The sequence below is a fragment of the Lepisosteus oculatus genome, chromosome 3, assembly GCF_040954835.1.
Source record: "Lepisosteus oculatus isolate fLepOcu1 chromosome 3, fLepOcu1.hap2, whole genome shotgun sequence".
Taxonomy (NCBI): Eukaryota; Metazoa; Chordata; class Actinopteri; order Semionotiformes; family Lepisosteidae; genus Lepisosteus; species Lepisosteus oculatus.
This window is the reverse complement of record NC_090698.1, coordinates 42,174,702-42,194,312: the sequence shown is the minus strand read 5'-3', so window position 1 is coordinate 42,194,312 and position 19,611 is coordinate 42,174,702. Positions and strand designations below refer to the sequence as shown.

General features: G+C 38.3%; 1 protein-coding gene across 1 annotated transcript in view; it reads right to left on the bottom strand.

The window, feature by feature from the left end:
• Positions 1 to 1,540: 1,540 nt before the first annotated feature.
• The window catches only part of dmgdh (dimethylglycine dehydrogenase), a 33,566-nt gene continuing 15,495 nt past the window's right edge, over positions 1,541 to 19,611 (bottom strand). The window contains exons 7-16 of the mRNA XM_015365644.2: positions 18,656 to 18,854; positions 16,744 to 16,913; positions 15,989 to 16,142; positions 14,590 to 14,755; positions 13,216 to 13,346; positions 11,594 to 11,811; positions 10,934 to 11,091; positions 9,602 to 9,661; positions 3,969 to 4,103; positions 1,541 to 2,637 (exon numbers count right to left, since the gene is read on the bottom strand). Coding sequence (XP_015221130.2) covers positions 2,425 to 2,637; positions 3,969 to 4,103; positions 9,602 to 9,661; positions 10,934 to 11,091; positions 11,594 to 11,811; positions 13,216 to 13,346; positions 14,590 to 14,755; positions 15,989 to 16,142; positions 16,744 to 16,913; positions 18,656 to 18,854 — 1,604 coding nt within the window. The 3' untranslated portion in view covers positions 1,541 to 2,424. The remainder of the gene's footprint in view (positions 2,638 to 3,968; positions 4,104 to 9,601; positions 9,662 to 10,933; positions 11,092 to 11,593; positions 11,812 to 13,215; positions 13,347 to 14,589; positions 14,756 to 15,988; positions 16,143 to 16,743; positions 16,914 to 18,655; positions 18,855 to 19,611) is intronic.

The following is a 19,611-nucleotide window of genomic DNA, read 5'->3' as shown; positions in this document are numbered from 1 at the left end:
TTTACGATTTAAGTTGCATCCAAATCAAGATGCTCATGGTTTATGTTGAGCGCTTTAAACTCAGGAAGTGCTTCAACCAATCACAACCAGTTAGATTTTACAGTACTTCGAAATAGCCCTTCCTCCTAATTTATAACACTTTTGGTTAATGTTTAGTATTTACTGTAAATAAAAAACATTTTCATGCATTTTACTATCTGTAAAACAACAATTGAGTAGAAAAAAAAGATTCAAAGTAAAAACTTCGAGAACTAAGTGTAAATATACTGTAGTAAGGTACTATATTTGTGAAAACCTGAAGTAGAAAGTATCTTCCCAACCTTTAAGGAAAAAGTCTTTAAGAACAAGAAGCAAACGGGAACGGTTATTTTAAAATGATTCTCGGAGCTATATATCCCTTGTAATTATTAAATAGAAGTTTTCTACTGGATTTTCACGTCTAGGATCTTACAATATCTGTATCAGAACATGAACCACATTGCATTTCAAAATCTCATCATACTCATAGTACGTTGGACTAATCAATGTAGAGTTTCAGACACGGCAAAAGCGGTCTAAGCAGTACACATCTAATTTTTTGGTGTTTTTTCTAAATATCGTATTTAATAAAAATTGTTTTTTTTTCACCAGATGTTGACTGTATAGATAGGCCTATCTTTTTTCTACCCCCCCGATATTAAAACTGTGCTTTAACCGTCCTCAAATAAGGAAAGGAGCTGTAAAAAATGAGGAGTACACCTCTTCTTTGAACTTCGGTTGTCCTAAGTCAAAATTGGTAAAATAGCAAAAATTGTGCAGAATACAACATTCAGTTTTCTGAAGTGTAACTGCATTCATTTTCATGCAACGTGTTGTACGTTTGGATTATTGCTCCATTTTGAGAAAGAATAATAAAATATGAGACTTGATGCGCTTGCAAGTCTAGTTTGTGGCTTAGAGTAACTTCTCAGGCCCGAAGTACCTCAGATAGCATCTTAAAGGCTGAACTAAACTTTGTGAAACTTGTTACACCTATACAGTACATGAGCTGTAGGCTATTCTATAAGTATTTCTATTACATATTTTGAATATGTGGTTATATACTGTATACTGATGGAAAAAAGAAACACAACACCTCCTCCTCCACATTCTGGCCCTCCTGTCTGTGTGGAACAGGCTGAAGAGTGACTCATCCGTGAAGAGGACCTGATGCCGAGTCCATCGCAGCCTCTGTCTGGCCCAAAGCAGTCAGGTGTGACGTCTAGGAGGTGTGAGCAGAGGGCCTCTGACAGGTCAACTTGCTCTAAGGCCAGTACATGGAGCCTCACTGTCCTGTCACTGATGTAAAGGTGTAAATTATGAAAATACGGTGAAATGTAACTGTTCATTCAAGGGCAATCAGAGTAGGAAGCTCAGGTTGTATTTATTATTTGAAGGGTTCTGCTCAGTCTGAACAACCAGCAGCTTACTTTTATACATTTACTGTATATCACTGCGTGTTTAATGAGCTTCTTGTTTGAAAATGGAAAATAATAAATAAAAAATAACGGACTAACAGATGAATGAAGCACTGTTGTATTTAGAACCCTAACTCATTTAGTTTATTTCAGTGTATATTAAAACACAGTTCATTATTAAATTTTACAGTGCACAGCAGGAACAAAATTATAATACAAAAGTTACAAATACAAAGGTGTTTTGTGTGATATTGGGAGCATAATACAGTTTCAATCAAAGCAATTGATTAAGCTACATGAAAGTTAATTTTTGTGTGTTTTTATTACCCTGAGATGAATGTATTATTTTACTGTTGGATACATTTTAAAATTAAGAACAATACTGCAAAGTCCCTATTATAAACCATATACGGAAATACTATTGCCAGAGGAAAGTAGCTTTAATTTCAACACATCTGGCACTTCTAACACTTAACACATCTGTATCTCTTTAAGACCTTAAAGCACTTTATTTTCTGTTTTCATACATTACCACTCTATAACACTGTAAAATCGACTTTGAAAGCTTGTGGACAATTTTGCATTGATTTAACTTACACTTCAGCTTTGCTATGCAAGTATTTAAAACTCTTATCACCTTCTTCTGAAATTTTTTAGCTTCTGTGTGAGCTGCAACAAAATTGCCCTGGTCTTCAGCTCTCCTGTCTTCACTGGACTTTATTACCTTTATTGAACTTTATCAAACTATATTGTATGTAGACGATAAATCTACTGTATTCCATGTTTTGCATTAAACATGGCTTACTCATTTGAAAGTGAACTGGGAAATCTATTCCCCTTTTTCCTGACCAAGCAGTCTCCTGGGATGTTTTTTTCACCGTATGCAAGCTCTCATCTCTAACATTCCATTTTTTTCAGTCTCTTGAGTGAGAGGTTTTGTGGCCTGCAGATCATGGGCAGCCCTGGTCAAAGCCTGTTCTCTGCCTCACTAGGCCTTGCTTTTACTCTGTTTCTGAAGACGTGTTCTTGTGGGTTCAGTCAGCACCAACGGTTCCTGCACAACAGTTGCTTTGTAGTTTTTGCCTAGCAACTCAACTTCTACCTTCTGGCCTATTTTAGCAAGCTCTGTAGGCACATAGGCAAAAGCCACACTCTGTTGGGTGGTGTAGCTGTAGGCTCCAGAAGTGGTGTTTCCAACAACCTGAAAAAAAAAATCAGATTTGTGGAAATTATGTATATGTATAAACATAAGAAAGTTTACAAATGAGAGGAGGCCGTTTGGCCCATCTAGTTTGTTTGGTAGTTAGTAGCTTATTGATCCAAACATCTTTCTTGAAAGTAGTCAGGTCACTGTCCTCAACAACATGGCAGGCTGCTCCATACTCTCACAATCCCTCGGGTAAAGAAGTGCCAAGTGCCTTCTATTACTTGGTCTTAAATGCATTTCCATGTAGTTTCCACTGGTATCTGTCACGAATGCCAGGAAGGGCATGCAGTGGAATGACCAGGAGAGCAGTAGAGACCCTATGCATAGTGGCAAAAGGGGCAACACAGAGGTTAACCCGGACTCAGGGGGTCAGACGATGTCGGGTAGAAACTTCAGGCCACGGAGGAGACAACCTGGTGCTATTCGGGTTTCAAGACATCCGAACCCTCAATATATAGCCCCACACAAAGACAAACAGGAAGAACAAGAAAAGCATAGGAAACTAGGAACAGGACAGAGAAGGAGTGCCCTCTAGATGTAGAGGGCGTGACAGTATCTTTTGGTTCAAAGTATTTGTAATCATATACAATTTCCTTTTAGGGGATAAAGTGTCTCTTTCAGTCAACTAGTGTTTCAAGATTAACAGTAGTTTATGATGTGATTTGACTCATTTTGAACTGCCGCTTAGTAGTTACAGAATACACAACTGTAACTACTTAGTACTGTAACTACTAAGGCAACTGAGGCATTTTTAAATATGACTGAAACTTTTTTGAAAGTGATACAGCTGAAATCAATTGTACAGTATAAACCTGGAGAGACAATCTCCCACTTGTATCTTAGAAGCCAAATTAGATAAAGAAATAAGGCAGGAGTGATTAAAAATTGACTTCAATATACTGTACAGCAAGAACACTAGGCAAACAGGGCTTTACTGTTGACAGTTAGACTCAGAGTGACATATCAATCACATAATCGTGTGGTTATTCCAAATATTCATGTAAAATCAATCTTTATATTGCATCAAGAAGAAAGCACCCCCTTGTGCGAATATGTTCCACTTGGAAATGAATAAACATGAGTACATATTTGTTCATTTGAACACAAAGTACACGGTTATAAGACACCATTGAAACTGGATTTGAACCTTTACAGAATGAAGGTTGCCTGTTCAAAAAATTCCTATAACTGACAAATAAATGAAAGAAAATCCAAACTGAAGTGTATAGGGTGAATTGTATTGTCCCCATATGCAGTCCCATGGGTTGCCAAATCCCTGTCTGAAGACCCCTTTTCACATCCCTCTTTGTGCAGCAAACTCTCACCTTGCCATTGTGCCAAATGGTCTCGTTGCCTTCTGGATCAACGTCATCGGTTTGCAGAGTGAGATACACTAACTTGCGAGACAGGCCTTTGGCCTTGATCTCCTGTAGGGCCTTCTTACCAATAAAGTCTGCAGGCTGGGAAAAAGGATGAAAAAATACTTTCATGCTCCTATAAGTACTTTACCAGGCTCCGAACATTTTTAACCCATATAATAAGAACAGTAAATAGCCATCTGGCAAAAACATTGGAGGATCTGCTTCAGGTCAAATGCTGAAGTTGCCAAAGGTTTTTATTGATTGTACAAAGTTTCAAACAACCTTTAATGGAAAGTCCAGAAGATGTGGAAGGTGCCAATATTATCCTTGTAGTGTTTTTGCCTCTTTTAAATATTAACAACAGTTGTCAGTTGAGGAGTGTATCTTTGCATCTGTTACTTTGTTCAGAGAGTCATGACAGTTTTAGCTATACTGAGCAAACAATAGCACTACAATTTCCATTTGCTGCCTGGATTTTAAACATACATTAATTTAAACATACATATTAATTATAGGTATATAACAGTGTTTATATAATAAACTACCTCATTCACTATACAGTAAAACATTAATATACAGTGCCTTGTACAGGTATTCCCTGAAATGTTTCCACATTTGAATGCCATGTGAACTTGCAATCATGACAATTTCAGACTAGGACCTTATACTTTATACAATTTACACAATCTACTCCAAACCGATAAAGCTAGTATGCAAACAGATTACATTTTTAAAGAAAACTAGAAAACATAAATGTTAAGCCTCTTTGCTGTGACATCTATAAATCAAGTCAGTTTGTTTGGAAGGTCAAAGATTGGTGATTTCTGTCTGTTAGCAATCAAAGTGGTTTAATTTGTCTTCAGAGTAAACGCATCTATTTCTGTATGTTCCTTCACGTACTAAATTTCCAAACTCGACATGCATAATGATAAGAGAAATCCAATATAAAGACAAAGTACGTTTCAAAATAAATCATGGATAAAGTGTGCAAGGGGACACAGATCAGGAGAAGATTATGTATCTATTGGATGACAGTTAGGTTCATCAGTAATAAGTTGAATGTTCCACATTGTCACAGTTGTCATCCGGAGGGCGCTCCTACCTTTTTCGTTGTGTTCCCAGTTTTATTTATCCCAGCTGTGTCTTATCCTCTTTTCCCTATTTAAGCCCCGTGTCTCTGTAGTTCTGGGCTCAGCTTTGGAAGACGGATGCCCGGAAGCCCGCCTACCACCGGGCACAGGAATGGCCCGAGGGCACAGACTTCATCACGGTGTCCTGATCTACTGAGTCCAGGGCTCGGAGCGCCTTGTCCTGTCAAGGTTTTAACTATCCGTATTCCTAATTCCCTGTTCCCTGTGTTCGTCTTGGATGGATCTCCCAGCACCTGGACCTTGGGCTGCTCCCTGATTTCCCTTATTGCCTGCGCTCCCCCCATTCACCAGATCATGGCCGTCACCACCCCCTGTGTTTCTACCCAACCTGATCCTGCTGTGTCCTCCCTGATGTCCTACTCCAGTCACTTCCGGATTATAGCATCTTGCATAGGGTCTTTAACTATGCATTTCTGAGCCGGTTCTGACTCCTGTGACACACGTAACCAGACACTAACCAGATCAGACCAACCTTTCAAACTGAGCAGCCCGGCAAACAGGATACTGGTTTGAGATGCTACTGTGAAGCCAACAATGGCTTTTAAAGAAATGAGAATCACTGCTTATACATCTACACTATTTCAATCCATTCACAGAACTGACTTTCATGCTTGAGTGGCAAGAAAGAAGTCTTTACTGAAAAAGATGTTAAATTTCCATGACTCCCATATATACTGCAGATATATTGCAGCATATTTTATTTTCAGGCAAGGAAAAAAATGAACTTTTTGGTCTTGATGTAAATTGTTACATCTAAAAGCAAGCCCAACACAGACATCACCATTCCAGATGTGGAGTGTAGTAACGGCAGCCTCATGTTATGGGGATGCTTCCCATGATAAGGACTAGGAAGCTTGTCAGGACTGGTGGAAAACTGGATGGTGAATCATAGAGGAGTCACCCAGGAGCTGAAAACTGGTTAAAGATCTGAAGACCAAAGCCACAGTGACAAGAACAGAGTGAATGTCTGTGAGTTGCCCAGTCAAAGTTCAGACCTACAAGGACATACTGTAATAATTTATGGTGAGGCTTAATGATTATCTATTTCAGGAGGGTAATCAGAACTGAAGCTCAAGAACGTTTCTCCAGGCTGTAAGTAAACCTAGGACCACTGAGCTGTGAGGGAAACTCAGAAACAGTTAATGAGAAACAGTCTGGTCACCAACACAAGACTCTGGCATACTTTTATTTTAAATAGCTTCTATGGATAATATAGGTAAGCGGATAAATGAAGGTTGTATTAAATTTTGTTCTAGTAGTGAAAATAAGTTCCGCATTTACTGAGACAAAATATAATCTATGGAAAAAAAGCAATATTCAAATGAATCAAAACAGGATAAATATAGTGTCTTAAAACTGTATCCTTGAGGAATAATGGTTCTAAACGATATAGTTTTTAAATGTCACAGTTCTCTAACATGATATTTGTGGTGCTATTCCTACTGTATATGCATGGGATAGTCTTTTATTTGCTGCTTCGCAGACATCTCTGGCATACACGTAAAATTCTGGAAGAGGGAACTAGACCGACACTTTTGACTATCCAGCCATTTCTAACCTCTTCTTCCAATTTAGGGACAGAGGGGAGCCAAAGCCCATCCCAGCAAGCAAAAGGCACAAGGTAGGATACTCCCTTGACAGAATGCAGTCCATCACAGGGCACACACACAGACAAGCACACACTTACACAAGGATCAAATAAGATACCAGTATGTTTTTGGATTGTGGGAAGAAACCAGGGCACCTAGAAGGGACCCAGACAAACATGGGGAGAACATACAAACTCTAAGCAGACAGCACCCCAGGTGTGCAATTGAACCCAGGGACCCAGTGCTGTGAGGCAACAATGCTAACCACTGTATTACCCTGTTGCCCATTTGTTATACTAAAATATTTCATTAACATTCTAAAATATAAACAATAAAGAACAGATGGTAATTTTAAAGTAAATCCTTAATGGTGGTGTAATGGTGTTTAATTTATAACATAATTCATGTTAACACATTTTGCAAATCAACAGACAAACAGAAAATATGTTTTAATTTTTTTTTGCAATGAGCTGTTTATTCCCAGATGTAGTTTTATCTATTCCTGCACCGAAAGAAAAAGTTTTTAATTAGCGAGGATTTCCTGGACTACAGTGTGTGTGTATACAGCGCCATCTTTTGGTGACATGGGAAATAGTACAGAAAATACAGTACACCTGATCACAGTGGGACAATCAGTGTTGTGAAACACTGGAACTTGTCAAGAATTGGTACTGTACATTATATAGGGGCACTGTTATTTATTCCAGAGTCAACATGCAAGATATCCTTGATCTATATGTCAGACAAATTGTTATTAAAGACAGCAGTGTGGAGTAGTGGATAGGGACTCTGGATCCATCAGAAGCTGGTGTTGTACCATCAGGGTAAAATCATAGACAGGCAGGGCTCAGGACTACTTCAGTGCATCAGGAGGCACCTTTGGCAGCAATTATAGCTGCAAGTCCTTTTAGATAAGCCTCTACCAACTCTGCACACCAGGCTGGTGTATACCCTATCTTCTTACTTAGCTGGTGATTTGCCCAGCAATTTTTTAAAGTCCCACACAGACTTTTAATCAGATTCAGGCCAGTAGCACTCAAAGGCTACCGCAGGGTAATTGTGGCGTCGTGCTTTGGATTCATGTCCAGACCAAAGGTGAATTTTCCTTTTAGGACCTTAGCCAACTGAACCAGAGGTTCAGAGGTTCCCCTAAGGTTTGCCTGTACTTTGCTTCACCCGCTTTTCCACAGTATCAAGAAGCTTCCAGATCCCCGCCGATATAAAGCAATTGCATTATGTGGCTACCACCAGACTTGACAATAGGAATGCTGTTAAACAGATTATGTGCTCTGATGGCTTTGAGCTAAATATTTACATTTTGCATTTAGACAAAAAGCTTTCTATATTGTCTTGTCTGATGAAAAATGCTTTTGCCATATATTTACATCCATCCATTTTCTAACTGCTTCATCCAATTTTGGGTCACATGGAAACTGAAGCTATCCCAGCAATCAACGTGCGCAAGGCAGGATACACCCTGGATGGGATGCAAGACAGACACACAAACACAGACAAGCACACACTCACACCAGGGCCAATTTCCGTAGAGGACAATCAACCTACCAGCATGTTTTTGGACTGTGGGAGGAAACCAGATCAATCAAAGGAAACCCATGCAAACACAGGGAGAACATACAAACTCCACACAGATAGCACCCCAGGTCCAGGATTGGAATCAGGGCCCCAGAACTGTGAGGAAGCAACACTAACCACTGTGCCACCTCCCACACACTGTATTTACAGTATTACTTTAATGGTTTGTTGCTAATTGCAGACTTGTGAGATTTGAGATGGCTTTTCTCAGTAATGGCTTCCTTCTTACCATTCTGCCTTACCAGTCAGGTTTGTGGAGTGACCAGGATATTGTTGACTCATGGACATCTTCTCCTGTCTCAACCTTTGAACTCTGTAGCTCTTTCGAAGGCCTTACATTGGCATCCCTAACCAGTTTCCCCCTTGCCTGGATGTTCAGTCCAGTGAGATAGCCTGATTAGGTAGTATGTGGGAACTATGGTACAACTTCCTTTTCTCAGTAATCAATTTCACCATGCTCTATAGGATATTCAGTATCTTTGAGATTCTTTATACCTTTCTCCCGATATGTTTCTTTCCCACTTTCTCACTGAGTTATTTCAAAATATCCCTGTTCTTCATGATTGAATCCTTGCTTGAAATTCACTACTTGTATGAGGGACCTCACAGAGACAGGAATATTCTGGAATTAGGTGAACCACTATTATAGCACACAGACAGGGACCATTCATCTAACTATGTAACTTGAGAACGTAATTTTGTTTACCAATTTAAGTTTGCCTTAGCAAAGGGGGTGAACACTTATCTACAACACTTTCTTTGCCGTTTTAACTTATTCTTAAGTTTCTTTCATTCATAGAAGTGTCCACTATAATTATTTATGGTTTCATTAAAAGTATTCACTTTAATAATATTGAGACTAAATAATACAGAGACTCAGTCTATTCTGCAGATTTGATACTGTGTCTCACAATAACATCCAAATGATCAAAGAGTGGTACTAACAGTTATCTCAGATTAAACTAATTCTCTATTAAATCATTAGCTCTCAGAACATAAACATTTAACAGTGACCAGATCATTCCTAGGTTCTTTAAGATAGCCTCCATAGGGATGGTTTATAGGACAAAGCAGGCAATAGGACAAGATAGGTGCAGTACTTAAAAGCACTGACCAAGTCAAAGAAATGGACTTCTTCAAAATCAACAGTGAAACAAGAACCAGAAGACACAAGTGGATACTATACAAAAAAAGTTTTCCAGACTTAGAACTGGGGAGTACAGTATACTTCTAAAAACTGTAATAATGCCAAATTTGAACATACCTTATTTAACTTGATGAAGTAATCTAAGCCAGCTTCCAGTGGATTTGTGTCACAGTTCATCTAGGAGAAGGATCAGTATATTACAATCACACACACACAATATTAAAATATTGTATTACTATAAAATAATCCAATAATTTATTACTATTACTTTAATAGGCATAATTAATATTAAATTATTGAAACAATTCTTAGGTTCTTATAAAAATAACTGAGTTAGTTTAAAAAGGAGTTTTGCAATTAAAAAGCATCTGGTCTGACAATTATACCTAAGAGTACCCACTGTTAAAGTTGTAATATCAGTAAATCAATCATATTTCTGAGGGACAAAAGTAGCCATTGCTGGTAAATTCAGTTCCTGTATATTAAGTTTATTAATGACTAACATGTTTCAGAAAGTGTGACTTTCATTAACATGTAGAAATAATAACCTTTATTTCATAGGGAAAACTAAATGTGCATGATTCTGTACAATTTAGTAGAATGAGTTACTTGAACAGGATTACTGTATCTTAATATATTTTAATTATACAATCATATACTCATGATCATATCATATGGTATGTAATATTTGAAGAAAAAAACAAGAATTACACAGAGGCTGCAGTACACAAATATTAATTTGGCTGACACTTTTGTCCAATGCAACTATCTAGTGTATCCTTTTTACAGTTAGTAAAATATCCTTCAAAAAGTCATCAAAATATAACTTTCATTACAATCCTATGCATCCTAGCTACATCCTCAGCTCCACTGTAGTATCAACATGTCCCTGCTTAAAAGTACTTCAAAATCTAAAAAATCAGCAATCACAAAAATTAGATTTTCCCTTAAACTTAGGCTAGGATTAATAGTACAACTATATTTTAAATTAGATTAAAAATATACTGCATTAGGACTTGCCATAAATAAAAGCCAACCTCCATCTTACAGAAAACTTCACAGCTATACATTAATCTTCCAGCTCAGACCCCGATCCACAGCAGACATCCAAAAAGAAGACAATGTGTTTCGAGGCACCTGCTTAGATCATTTTTAAAGGTTTAACAGGAGTTCTGCTCTTGTTGCTTATCCCAATAATGCTGCACTATTTTCATCAGCATAAACTGGCATTTGAAAAGACTTCCTAGGAAGGACATCCCATGGTGTGGTGCAGGGCTGAAACCTCTGTCACACTAGAAAACGTTTCCACCATATCCTCTGACACTTAATATACTGTCACTTAGTGTATGACAACAAGTCGTAGCAGAGAACTGCAAATAATATAATCAGCCCCTTAAATTCCTTTCTTCAGCTCTAAAAGACCAAGGAAAACGTCTGCTCTTTGCTGACCTCGGCTCCCCAGGCCCGAAAGGCCTTTTCCATGCGCAGCGAGCCCATGGCGTAGGTGCCAAAGTTGTCAATGGCCTCTTCCTGCCCTGCCTGCATGATGGCCTCATATAGAGCAGCAGTTTCCTGTCGGTCATGGTACAGCTCCCAGCCCAGCTCACCTGCAACACAGTCGGCAGAGAGCTGAGGGCTCATACAAACTTCCGCTTCTCAAAAGGACTTTAACTTTCGCTCTCCTGGGATTTCGACGGGCACTTTTGACACTCGCATAAATGTGATATTTTTGCTAACAGACTGAAAAAGCAAAGATGAGATTACATTAGTTGCGGTTACTCTGAGCCTTGGATGGTAAGATTTGTCCAACAGCTATTAAAGCAGCCTAGACACAGCACAGTGGCAAGAAGCAGAATCCATTCAGCTGTTTTTATTCTCGTCCAGTTTAACACCGCATGTAATTGTTCTTCCCCTACTGACATTTTACTAACTGAAGCCTTTTTTATAAACAAGAATTTCACCATACTTGATGTTTCAGTTTCAAAAGATTGGTAGTACAACGTTGGTAGTACTTATTGTATTTATATTGTTGAGTCTGTTCATCACTGTGGTTCCCACAGAAAAAGGAAAGGATGACACGCAAATACAGTATTTTAATCAGACTCTCACCTGTGTAAGATATTCTGATGGCTCTCAGAGGAATGTTTGCAACCTTGATGACTTTGCACTGAAGGAATCTGAAAGCCTTATCGCTTATGTCTTCTGTTGTCAGTTTCTGAAGAACTTTTCTGGAGCTGGGCCCGGCTATGCCCAGGACCCCTATGTCATCAGTGACATTGTTAATCTCTACGTTGTAGCCTCCATTAGTTGCCTCCTGTTCAATCCACCTGGCCAAAAAAAAAACTCTCAAAATTCAAACTTATCTGTCCAAAGCTGAAAAAGCTTTTACTATACTTTCTCTTACTGCTTTGTTGACACACTGTTGCTTGCAAGCTGTAAGTTCCTTTACTCTTCTTTTTAAACTACTAAACTACTAATGAACAATTTCTTGTATAAATGGGATTTTTTACAATTAACCAATTGTACTTCATTACAGTACATTTAATTTATCACGGTTTTGTAGGTCACCCTGCATAGATAATTAAGAAATTAAGAAACAAAATCTGAACTACAATAAGAAGGTTCTGGCTGGTGTATGTAACATAGCTAGTTTGGTTTTCCCTATTAAGATATGGGTAAATATATGGAATATTTGAAAGGCATTGCAATTATTATAGTACTAGCAACAAAACAATTCAAACAAAACCAACGACAGAGGTAAATGTACAGCAGCTCAGACCAGCAGGTATCTAACTGTAATAAGAATTTTAATCAGCTTCAGGTACATACAGTTCTCAGAAAGGCACACTCATACAGTCTGAATATAGTGAACCTCCTAAACAGCTACTAAATCCCATTTCCCATTTTTTGATGGCAGTTTAGGTTATGGGTTGCAAATGGCATTTCTAAACATTTGATAATAATACATTTATTAAATTTATTGAATGTGATAATAACCAGCCTTTACCGTAGATTAACTGTGTTTATTAGCAATAATACCCTTACCCTGACCGTAGTCTGATGACTACTAGTCTAACCCTGTCCATAAAATCGGGGTTATGTAATAAGCTTTTATAACTGTTTACTCATAACATGTTAGTGATAGATAATTAAGAGATGATTAAAGCAATGACCGAATCTAAAGAGTGACAATTTGTTTTATAAATTTCCTTTAAATAACTACATTTTTGTTCAACCTTTAAGATCTCAAAAATGAGTGGTGAATGATTTCAACTTATACACAGCATTCAAATGGGAGCTAATGAATAGGGTGCTTGCACACAAAGGCAAGGTTCTAACATTACAGAGAGCTTAAATACACTGCTGAGGAGGCCCCTAACTTCACATATTTCTGTTAGTAAGTAAGAGACATTTAATTATTGTATAAATCTAGCTTTATTGGAAACTATGTATAATGTTATGGTAACAGTGCCAGAAGCACTGTAGTGCACTGTCATCCAGGCTATAGATTAAGGGAAAACTGTGCAAAACTGTCACTGTTGTTTATGCAATGAATAGAAAACAAATTGAACCCCAATGTTATTTAAACCTTAACTGGCTAGAAATTCACGTTCCACACAAAAGTACTACTCAAAACAAAAATCCCACTGTTGAGTGTGAGTTTCTATTGCCCTGGTAACCAGCTGGATCTGAGACATACTGGAGAGTGACAGAAATGAACATGACCCGACCTGAGGTCATGAAGTTCAGAACCAGAGCCAGTGACCAAGAGGAACTCTCCTGGGGAGAGATGGGTAACTGTAACTTCAGCATACACCCGGCCCTGAGGAGTCAACATGTGGCTAATGTTTGTTACACCAACCTGAAACAAGTCAGAGCAGCGAGAAACATAATTGTCAGAAAAAAATATTCCATGTACATTAATACAACACGTCTACCCCCGCAAAGGCTACTTCATATGTTCCAGAGTTAAAACGGTAGTTGATACCTTCAGCAGTTTTTTAGCTTATCTCTTGATAAGTAATCTATTACATGAACTTGACTGAAGTTTTATCACAGACACAATTGATTTTCATGGATTATTATATTGGATGCTGACAAATTGTTTTAGAGAAATATATTAGTGAAATCCAGGTTTCTGCAGTAAGTGGTGTTCGTAGAACTGTAGGTGGCGCCCCTCTCTCAAAATTAGAATTTCCACACAAAAAAAAACATGTACCAGTATGGTGACTGGGGCTTCAGTGGTGTAGAAGGTACCATCATTTGAATAGGACACTGAAGAGAAGCCTTGACCACTGCCATTAATGATCCCATTCCACGGGCTGTAAGACTAGGGGTGTTAACATTGCCCCATCCATCCATTTTCTAAGTGTTTCATCCATTTCAGGGTCACAGAGGAGCCGCAGTCTAATCCGGCAAGCAACGGGTGCAAGGCAGAGTACTGCCTAGACAGGGTGTATTGCAGGGCACACAATCAAACATTTACTCACACAAGGCCCAGTTTTCCCAGAAGCTATGAACCTAACAGCACATTTTTGCAATGTGAGAGAAAGCCCATACAAGCACAACAAGGACATACAAACTCCACACAGCTTTCTGTTCTACCTTTAAGATCTCACAAATGCAGAGTGGTGAATGATTTCCACTTCTAACTGGTATTTAAGCCAGAACCCTAGTGCTGCAAGGCAGCAATGCTAGCCACTGCACCACCCTGCCACCCAGACGGGGAACAATTACATTAAAATAAATTCAAACACATACATTAATCATTTATCAACTTAACAGGTGGTTTGTAAACTTTAGAAATCTAGAGACTAAATTCTAAATACCTATCAGCCCTCAAAGACTGAATTAAGAGAACCCATGTTCTTTTAATTGATTAGATTACTTTCTTGATCCATCAATAGTCTACAGATGTAACCAATTTTTACACCTACAAGAACAAGAACAAACCTAAACACACAATAAAGAGAATGTACTGTACCAACACACTCCTACATGATTTTCAAATATTAAGTTACTAAATTGTAAGTGGAAAACCAACTTATAATAACATAGCACCTTACAAATGCATTACCTAGGTAAGTAGGATAATTAAAACATACCTTCGGCACAACATTGGCAAAGAGCCGGTCCAGAAGCTGAATGGAGTCTTTCCCCTTGACAGTAAACTTCCCGAAGGGGGTGAGGTCAATCACTCCCACCTTCTCCATCACCAACCTGCACTCCCGACCAATGGGCTTGAACCAGTTTGTACGTCGGAAACTGGGTCTGACAAAAAAAAATCATTCACACTGAATTTTTACTTTAATTCAAAAAGCATTTTTTAACTGACACTAAATGATGAAGCAGCTTCAGTGGTCTCAGAAACAAAACACAAGATTGCATATTTAAAAGATAATGCAGAAAAAGCCAGAAAGACACTACAAATTGTCAGGCCCAAATATGCCAATTTTCTGTTTTCAGTATTGTAAAGTCTGAAGGGTGTTACCAAGCTGTTGACTGTGGGAATAAGCAGTTCAACCTAGAGGAGGGGTTTCTTTTAAAAAATGAATAGGACCTTCTCACCATTCCTCACCCCAAAAAACACATGGTCCAAACACCCTGAGTTGGCAACTATCCCAACACAGCCATAGTCCATGATTAGGACACTAGACAAATTCTTCAAGTTATTGCATAACTTCCTGTGCACTCCAAAATAATCACACCTTCATCACGGGAGATGTCCTGGACTTTCAAACCAGCAGCAGATTAATCAGTGATGCGCAGAAAAAAAATCTTATTTATAGAATATACAAGGGCAAAGGCAAAGTCGAGAAAAGAAAGTGTAAATCAAACATATTTAAAAAAAATAAGTTCATCTTTCCAGTATTAAAGATTTCAAATGATCAGATTCTGTTCCGAATTGTTAACTTACAGATGACATTGCCCAACAATCCTTTTGTACAATCCACATATTTACCAATATACTGTACATCACACATGAAAATTGAATCTATCCTTGTCTGTTCCCTTAATATTTTACAATTATTTTACTTCTAACCGACTTATATACAGCAATTTATTTTTGGCCGGAATTGTTCTTGTCTTGGCTCCTGGATATGAACTCTCTAACCCTGGCAAGGGTCCTCCACCCATACCTGAGATTCATTGCCATTAAGAAGAAAGATTAAGATCACTTTATTAGCCATATACAATTTCTTGCATTAGGAATTTGTCTTTTCACATACCCCAACTTGCTCTCTATGAGACACACAGGCACACAGATGGGGAGAGAGAAGCTTGGAGTCAGAGCACAGGGTCAGCCATTTATACGGTGCCCCTGGAGCAGTTGGGGTTAAGGGCCTTGCTCAGGGGCCCAACAGAGTAGGATTTTTCTGCTGGCTGTGGGATTTGAACCTGCAACCTTCCAACCACAGGCGCAGATCCTTAGCATCAGTGCCACCATGCCCCTCACCAACAGCACTGCGAACCTGTGTCATAGACATACCCCTACTGTCTTACCTGTATCCTGTTTCATCACCAGGCTTATAAAACCAGTGAGGCTGTTCCCAGCCGGAGTGGAAACCCATGGATGCTTTTGATTTCAGGATTTCATAAATTCCACTCACTCTCTCTGTAGGTCTGCCTGCAAATCGCTCTTCTTTGGGGTACCCGACTATGAAATAAGGGGTACAGAACATTCTTTAATCCCTTTTCCCTTTCATGCAGTTGAAAACTAGTTTTATACAATATTGTTATACAGTAGGTTTGGGGGATATAAAGTGTTTAACCTCACCTCACTGCACTTATCTTTAAGTGACAATGGACATACTTTAGGGGTGTTTGGATAGGAGCTGCACACCACAATCTTATTGACTGAGGAAGCCACAAGGGCAGGAACCCAGCTGGCCTGCAAGTTTACTAATATTTGCTAAGACTGCACCTTTCTTGGTTAGGTCATTAAGCCAACCTTTCTTGTGATGGTACCACAACAAAATGTATTTAATTTACAGTATCATGGTTTAGGACTGAAGATACAGTATTGGGAGAAAGGACCGTACAGAGAAGATGCTGGAGAGAAGAGCAGAAATTTTGAATACATTTTGAATGGGTCCATCTTTTTGCAGACCAGTCTGCAGAACTTGCCCCTCTTTTAGGATTTAGATAAAGCATTGTTGCCCTAATAGTTGTAGAAATATTTCATTCATATTATTTATAACCTAGATTAACATATTGTGCATTTCATCTTCTCAGGTTGAAAATTACCATTAACTTACCAATGTTGTTAAATCCATAAGATTCACGGGCTTTTACTGCAGTGTATGGTACTGTAGTCCATTTGCCATAGCGATTGGGGTCCACTTCAATGAGGTCAAAGGGAGGTTCTCCCTTCATGATCCAGTCACTCAGGAACTTCCCAATGCCACCAGCGTGAATGACTCCATACCTGGAGGGGTACAGTCCACTGACATTACTGCCACTGCCATTCATTAGTAAAAACATTCAGAAAAAGGCCAGAGTGTTAAGTGTGTCTGGGAAAGTATACGACAGTGGAAATTTAATTGATGTGTTGGCATACTTTATTATTTTCTGAGGACAGTACTATCTTATTTCCTAGTTTAACACATAATTCACATGTAAAATCAGAAATCTTGTAGTCACACTGGTCGGTTGTAAATTGTCCCTCAAAACAGGATTCTGCAATAGAAATTTTCAAAGTTGTATCAAGCTATATTTCAAAAGCCATTTCCCACATCATTTTTGATTAAACTGGAATGACTGATCTAGCTTGATATTCTACACTGTATTAAAGGGTAACTGCAGTCACAATTTCTCAGACCACTTATTAAATCTCGGTAACAAAATAAATGATTGGAAAAATTTACAAATCGCAAATTTGACAAATTTTGAATTTGGTGCAAAATCATAAACTTTGTGATTACTGTATGGTAGCCGTACTGTCACAAACAGCTGGTTTTCCCATGAACAAGAGCAAGAGTTTGCACAAATTGTGATGTGAAAGTGGCTCTTCCTGCTCACTAGTCACTGTAAGTAAATGAGAAACATGGTCTCCCAGCAATGTTAAGCCTTTATTGTCTTTTTGAACGCACACATATATTTAAAATGATGCCTCACTGTCAAGCATTTGGCTATTCAGATCATATCGATTGCATACAAAACACAAAATCGGATCAGCAGAAAGTCAAACTGTTTTCTTTTTTTAAAGGGGTATTTAACTAGCCAAGGGATGGGTAATAAACATGGGCACGGACGTTTGCATGTTTCTCAACAAGATTCATTTTGATGTGTGTTTGCTTAATTACAGGTTGTGCAGCAGACATTTCACCCCACTGTGATCTCCTTGCAAAGTTACCAAATAAGTACTATTTATTGGCAAAACCGCCTCAAAGTCGATAGGTTGAATTCAATTCAATTGACTCATTCATATCAGCCGTTCAGGTGATGGCTCGGGCTATGACACAGCAAGCCCTCTGAAAATATAAGTCCTTCTACAGTAGAATTTCTTTTAGATTACCCACAAAATAACCACCAATGTAATGACAGAGCACTTTTGTTAAACTTGAAAAGAAATGTATTTTAGTTGGTTTGCAGGCTGCTATTTTTTTTTGCAATACTTAAAAGTATCTAAAAACCATCACCTTGTATGTGCCAGTTTCATGAAAATATGAAAAAATTTATATAGTATCAAAATTCACTTGGTCTAAGGCATGTTGCCAATGTAATAGGGCCACTTTCATGTCACCGGACATTTTGTTCCCTTGTTCTGAATCCCGGACAATTACGGCAACAAAGCGCTACGCATACATCGAAACCTCATCTCTTTTGTGGTTGTAAACATTACTGTGTCCTTGGTAGTTTCATTATGGTTTGAAATGCCCTCATTATTACCCATTTATTATAACCCCAAAATGTAAAAATAGCCGTTCACCTTTGAACTAATATAGAGTGATTTCACCAGAGTGTAAAGAAACCAAAACAAATCCCCACTCTGGAATGCAAATTGTAGAAGAAACCTGAGTGCTTGAAGTACACAGGGGTATTGAAGTGTCGTTTAATTTGAAGCTAACAGCTATGACTTTATTTAGCACAGCACTCTTGAACTTTCTATTCATGTTAACATCATGTATGACTACAATAAAATATGCTTCTAATCAAGACTGTACCTACCCAAAGCCAATGGCCACCCAATAATTCTGAGCTCCTACGTGCGGCCCAACCATGGGGAGAAGGTCTGGGGTGTAGGTGATTGGACCTGATACTATGTTGATGATGTCAGCTTTCTTCAGCACCGGAACCATCTCCATTGCACATTCAACATGCTCCATGATCCTGTCCAAATCTGATTCAAACAGCTCTTTCCCAAAGCCTGGAACAGCAACCAACATTCAGAGTGCTTGTGCAGCTCAAGCAGGTGAAGAGACATGTTCGTATTATTTGCAGAAGATCAGCCAGTGCACAAACTTGTCTAGTAGTAGTAATGATATGCAGTTTTACCCATAAAGAGAAAACAAAATATGAAAACATCCTCAGCATCTTTTGTCTAAGAGATGTATGAAGAGATTAATCCCATTGATCAGCATCTAGTTTGAAAACCGACGTTTTCATTTGGAATTACATTCACAGGTAAACTTTGCCACTATCCATTATATGGCTGCTGTAATTTTCTTGACATACTGTATATTTCTCCTCTGTTTTTAGTTACTGTTAAATTATCATTTGATAAATGAAGTTTTTATTGAACTAAGATTTTTAAGAATAATAATGCATATAAATGATACTCCCTTCACATTTTTTAAGGTTCCTTGGTAATCATGGACGATTTGTATTTCTGCATCGTGTGGAACAGATATCAAACAGTTACAATGTGTGTAACCAATATATCCCATCACATTCATTTCTATTTACTGTGATGTGCAAAGATTAAATACAATGTAAAAATTAGCCAGCTGGATGAAGTTCTGCCCAACAATAGCTTTCCAAAAGAACAAAAATCCTGAGAGTTCTTTTTAAAAAAAGTCACTCAAGAAGAGGTCATTCTCCTCTACATGTAACTCCTACAATCTAACCAAACTAATAAATAGAAAGCATCAAACTTTAAAAGTTCCCTAAAATGCTCTTGAGAT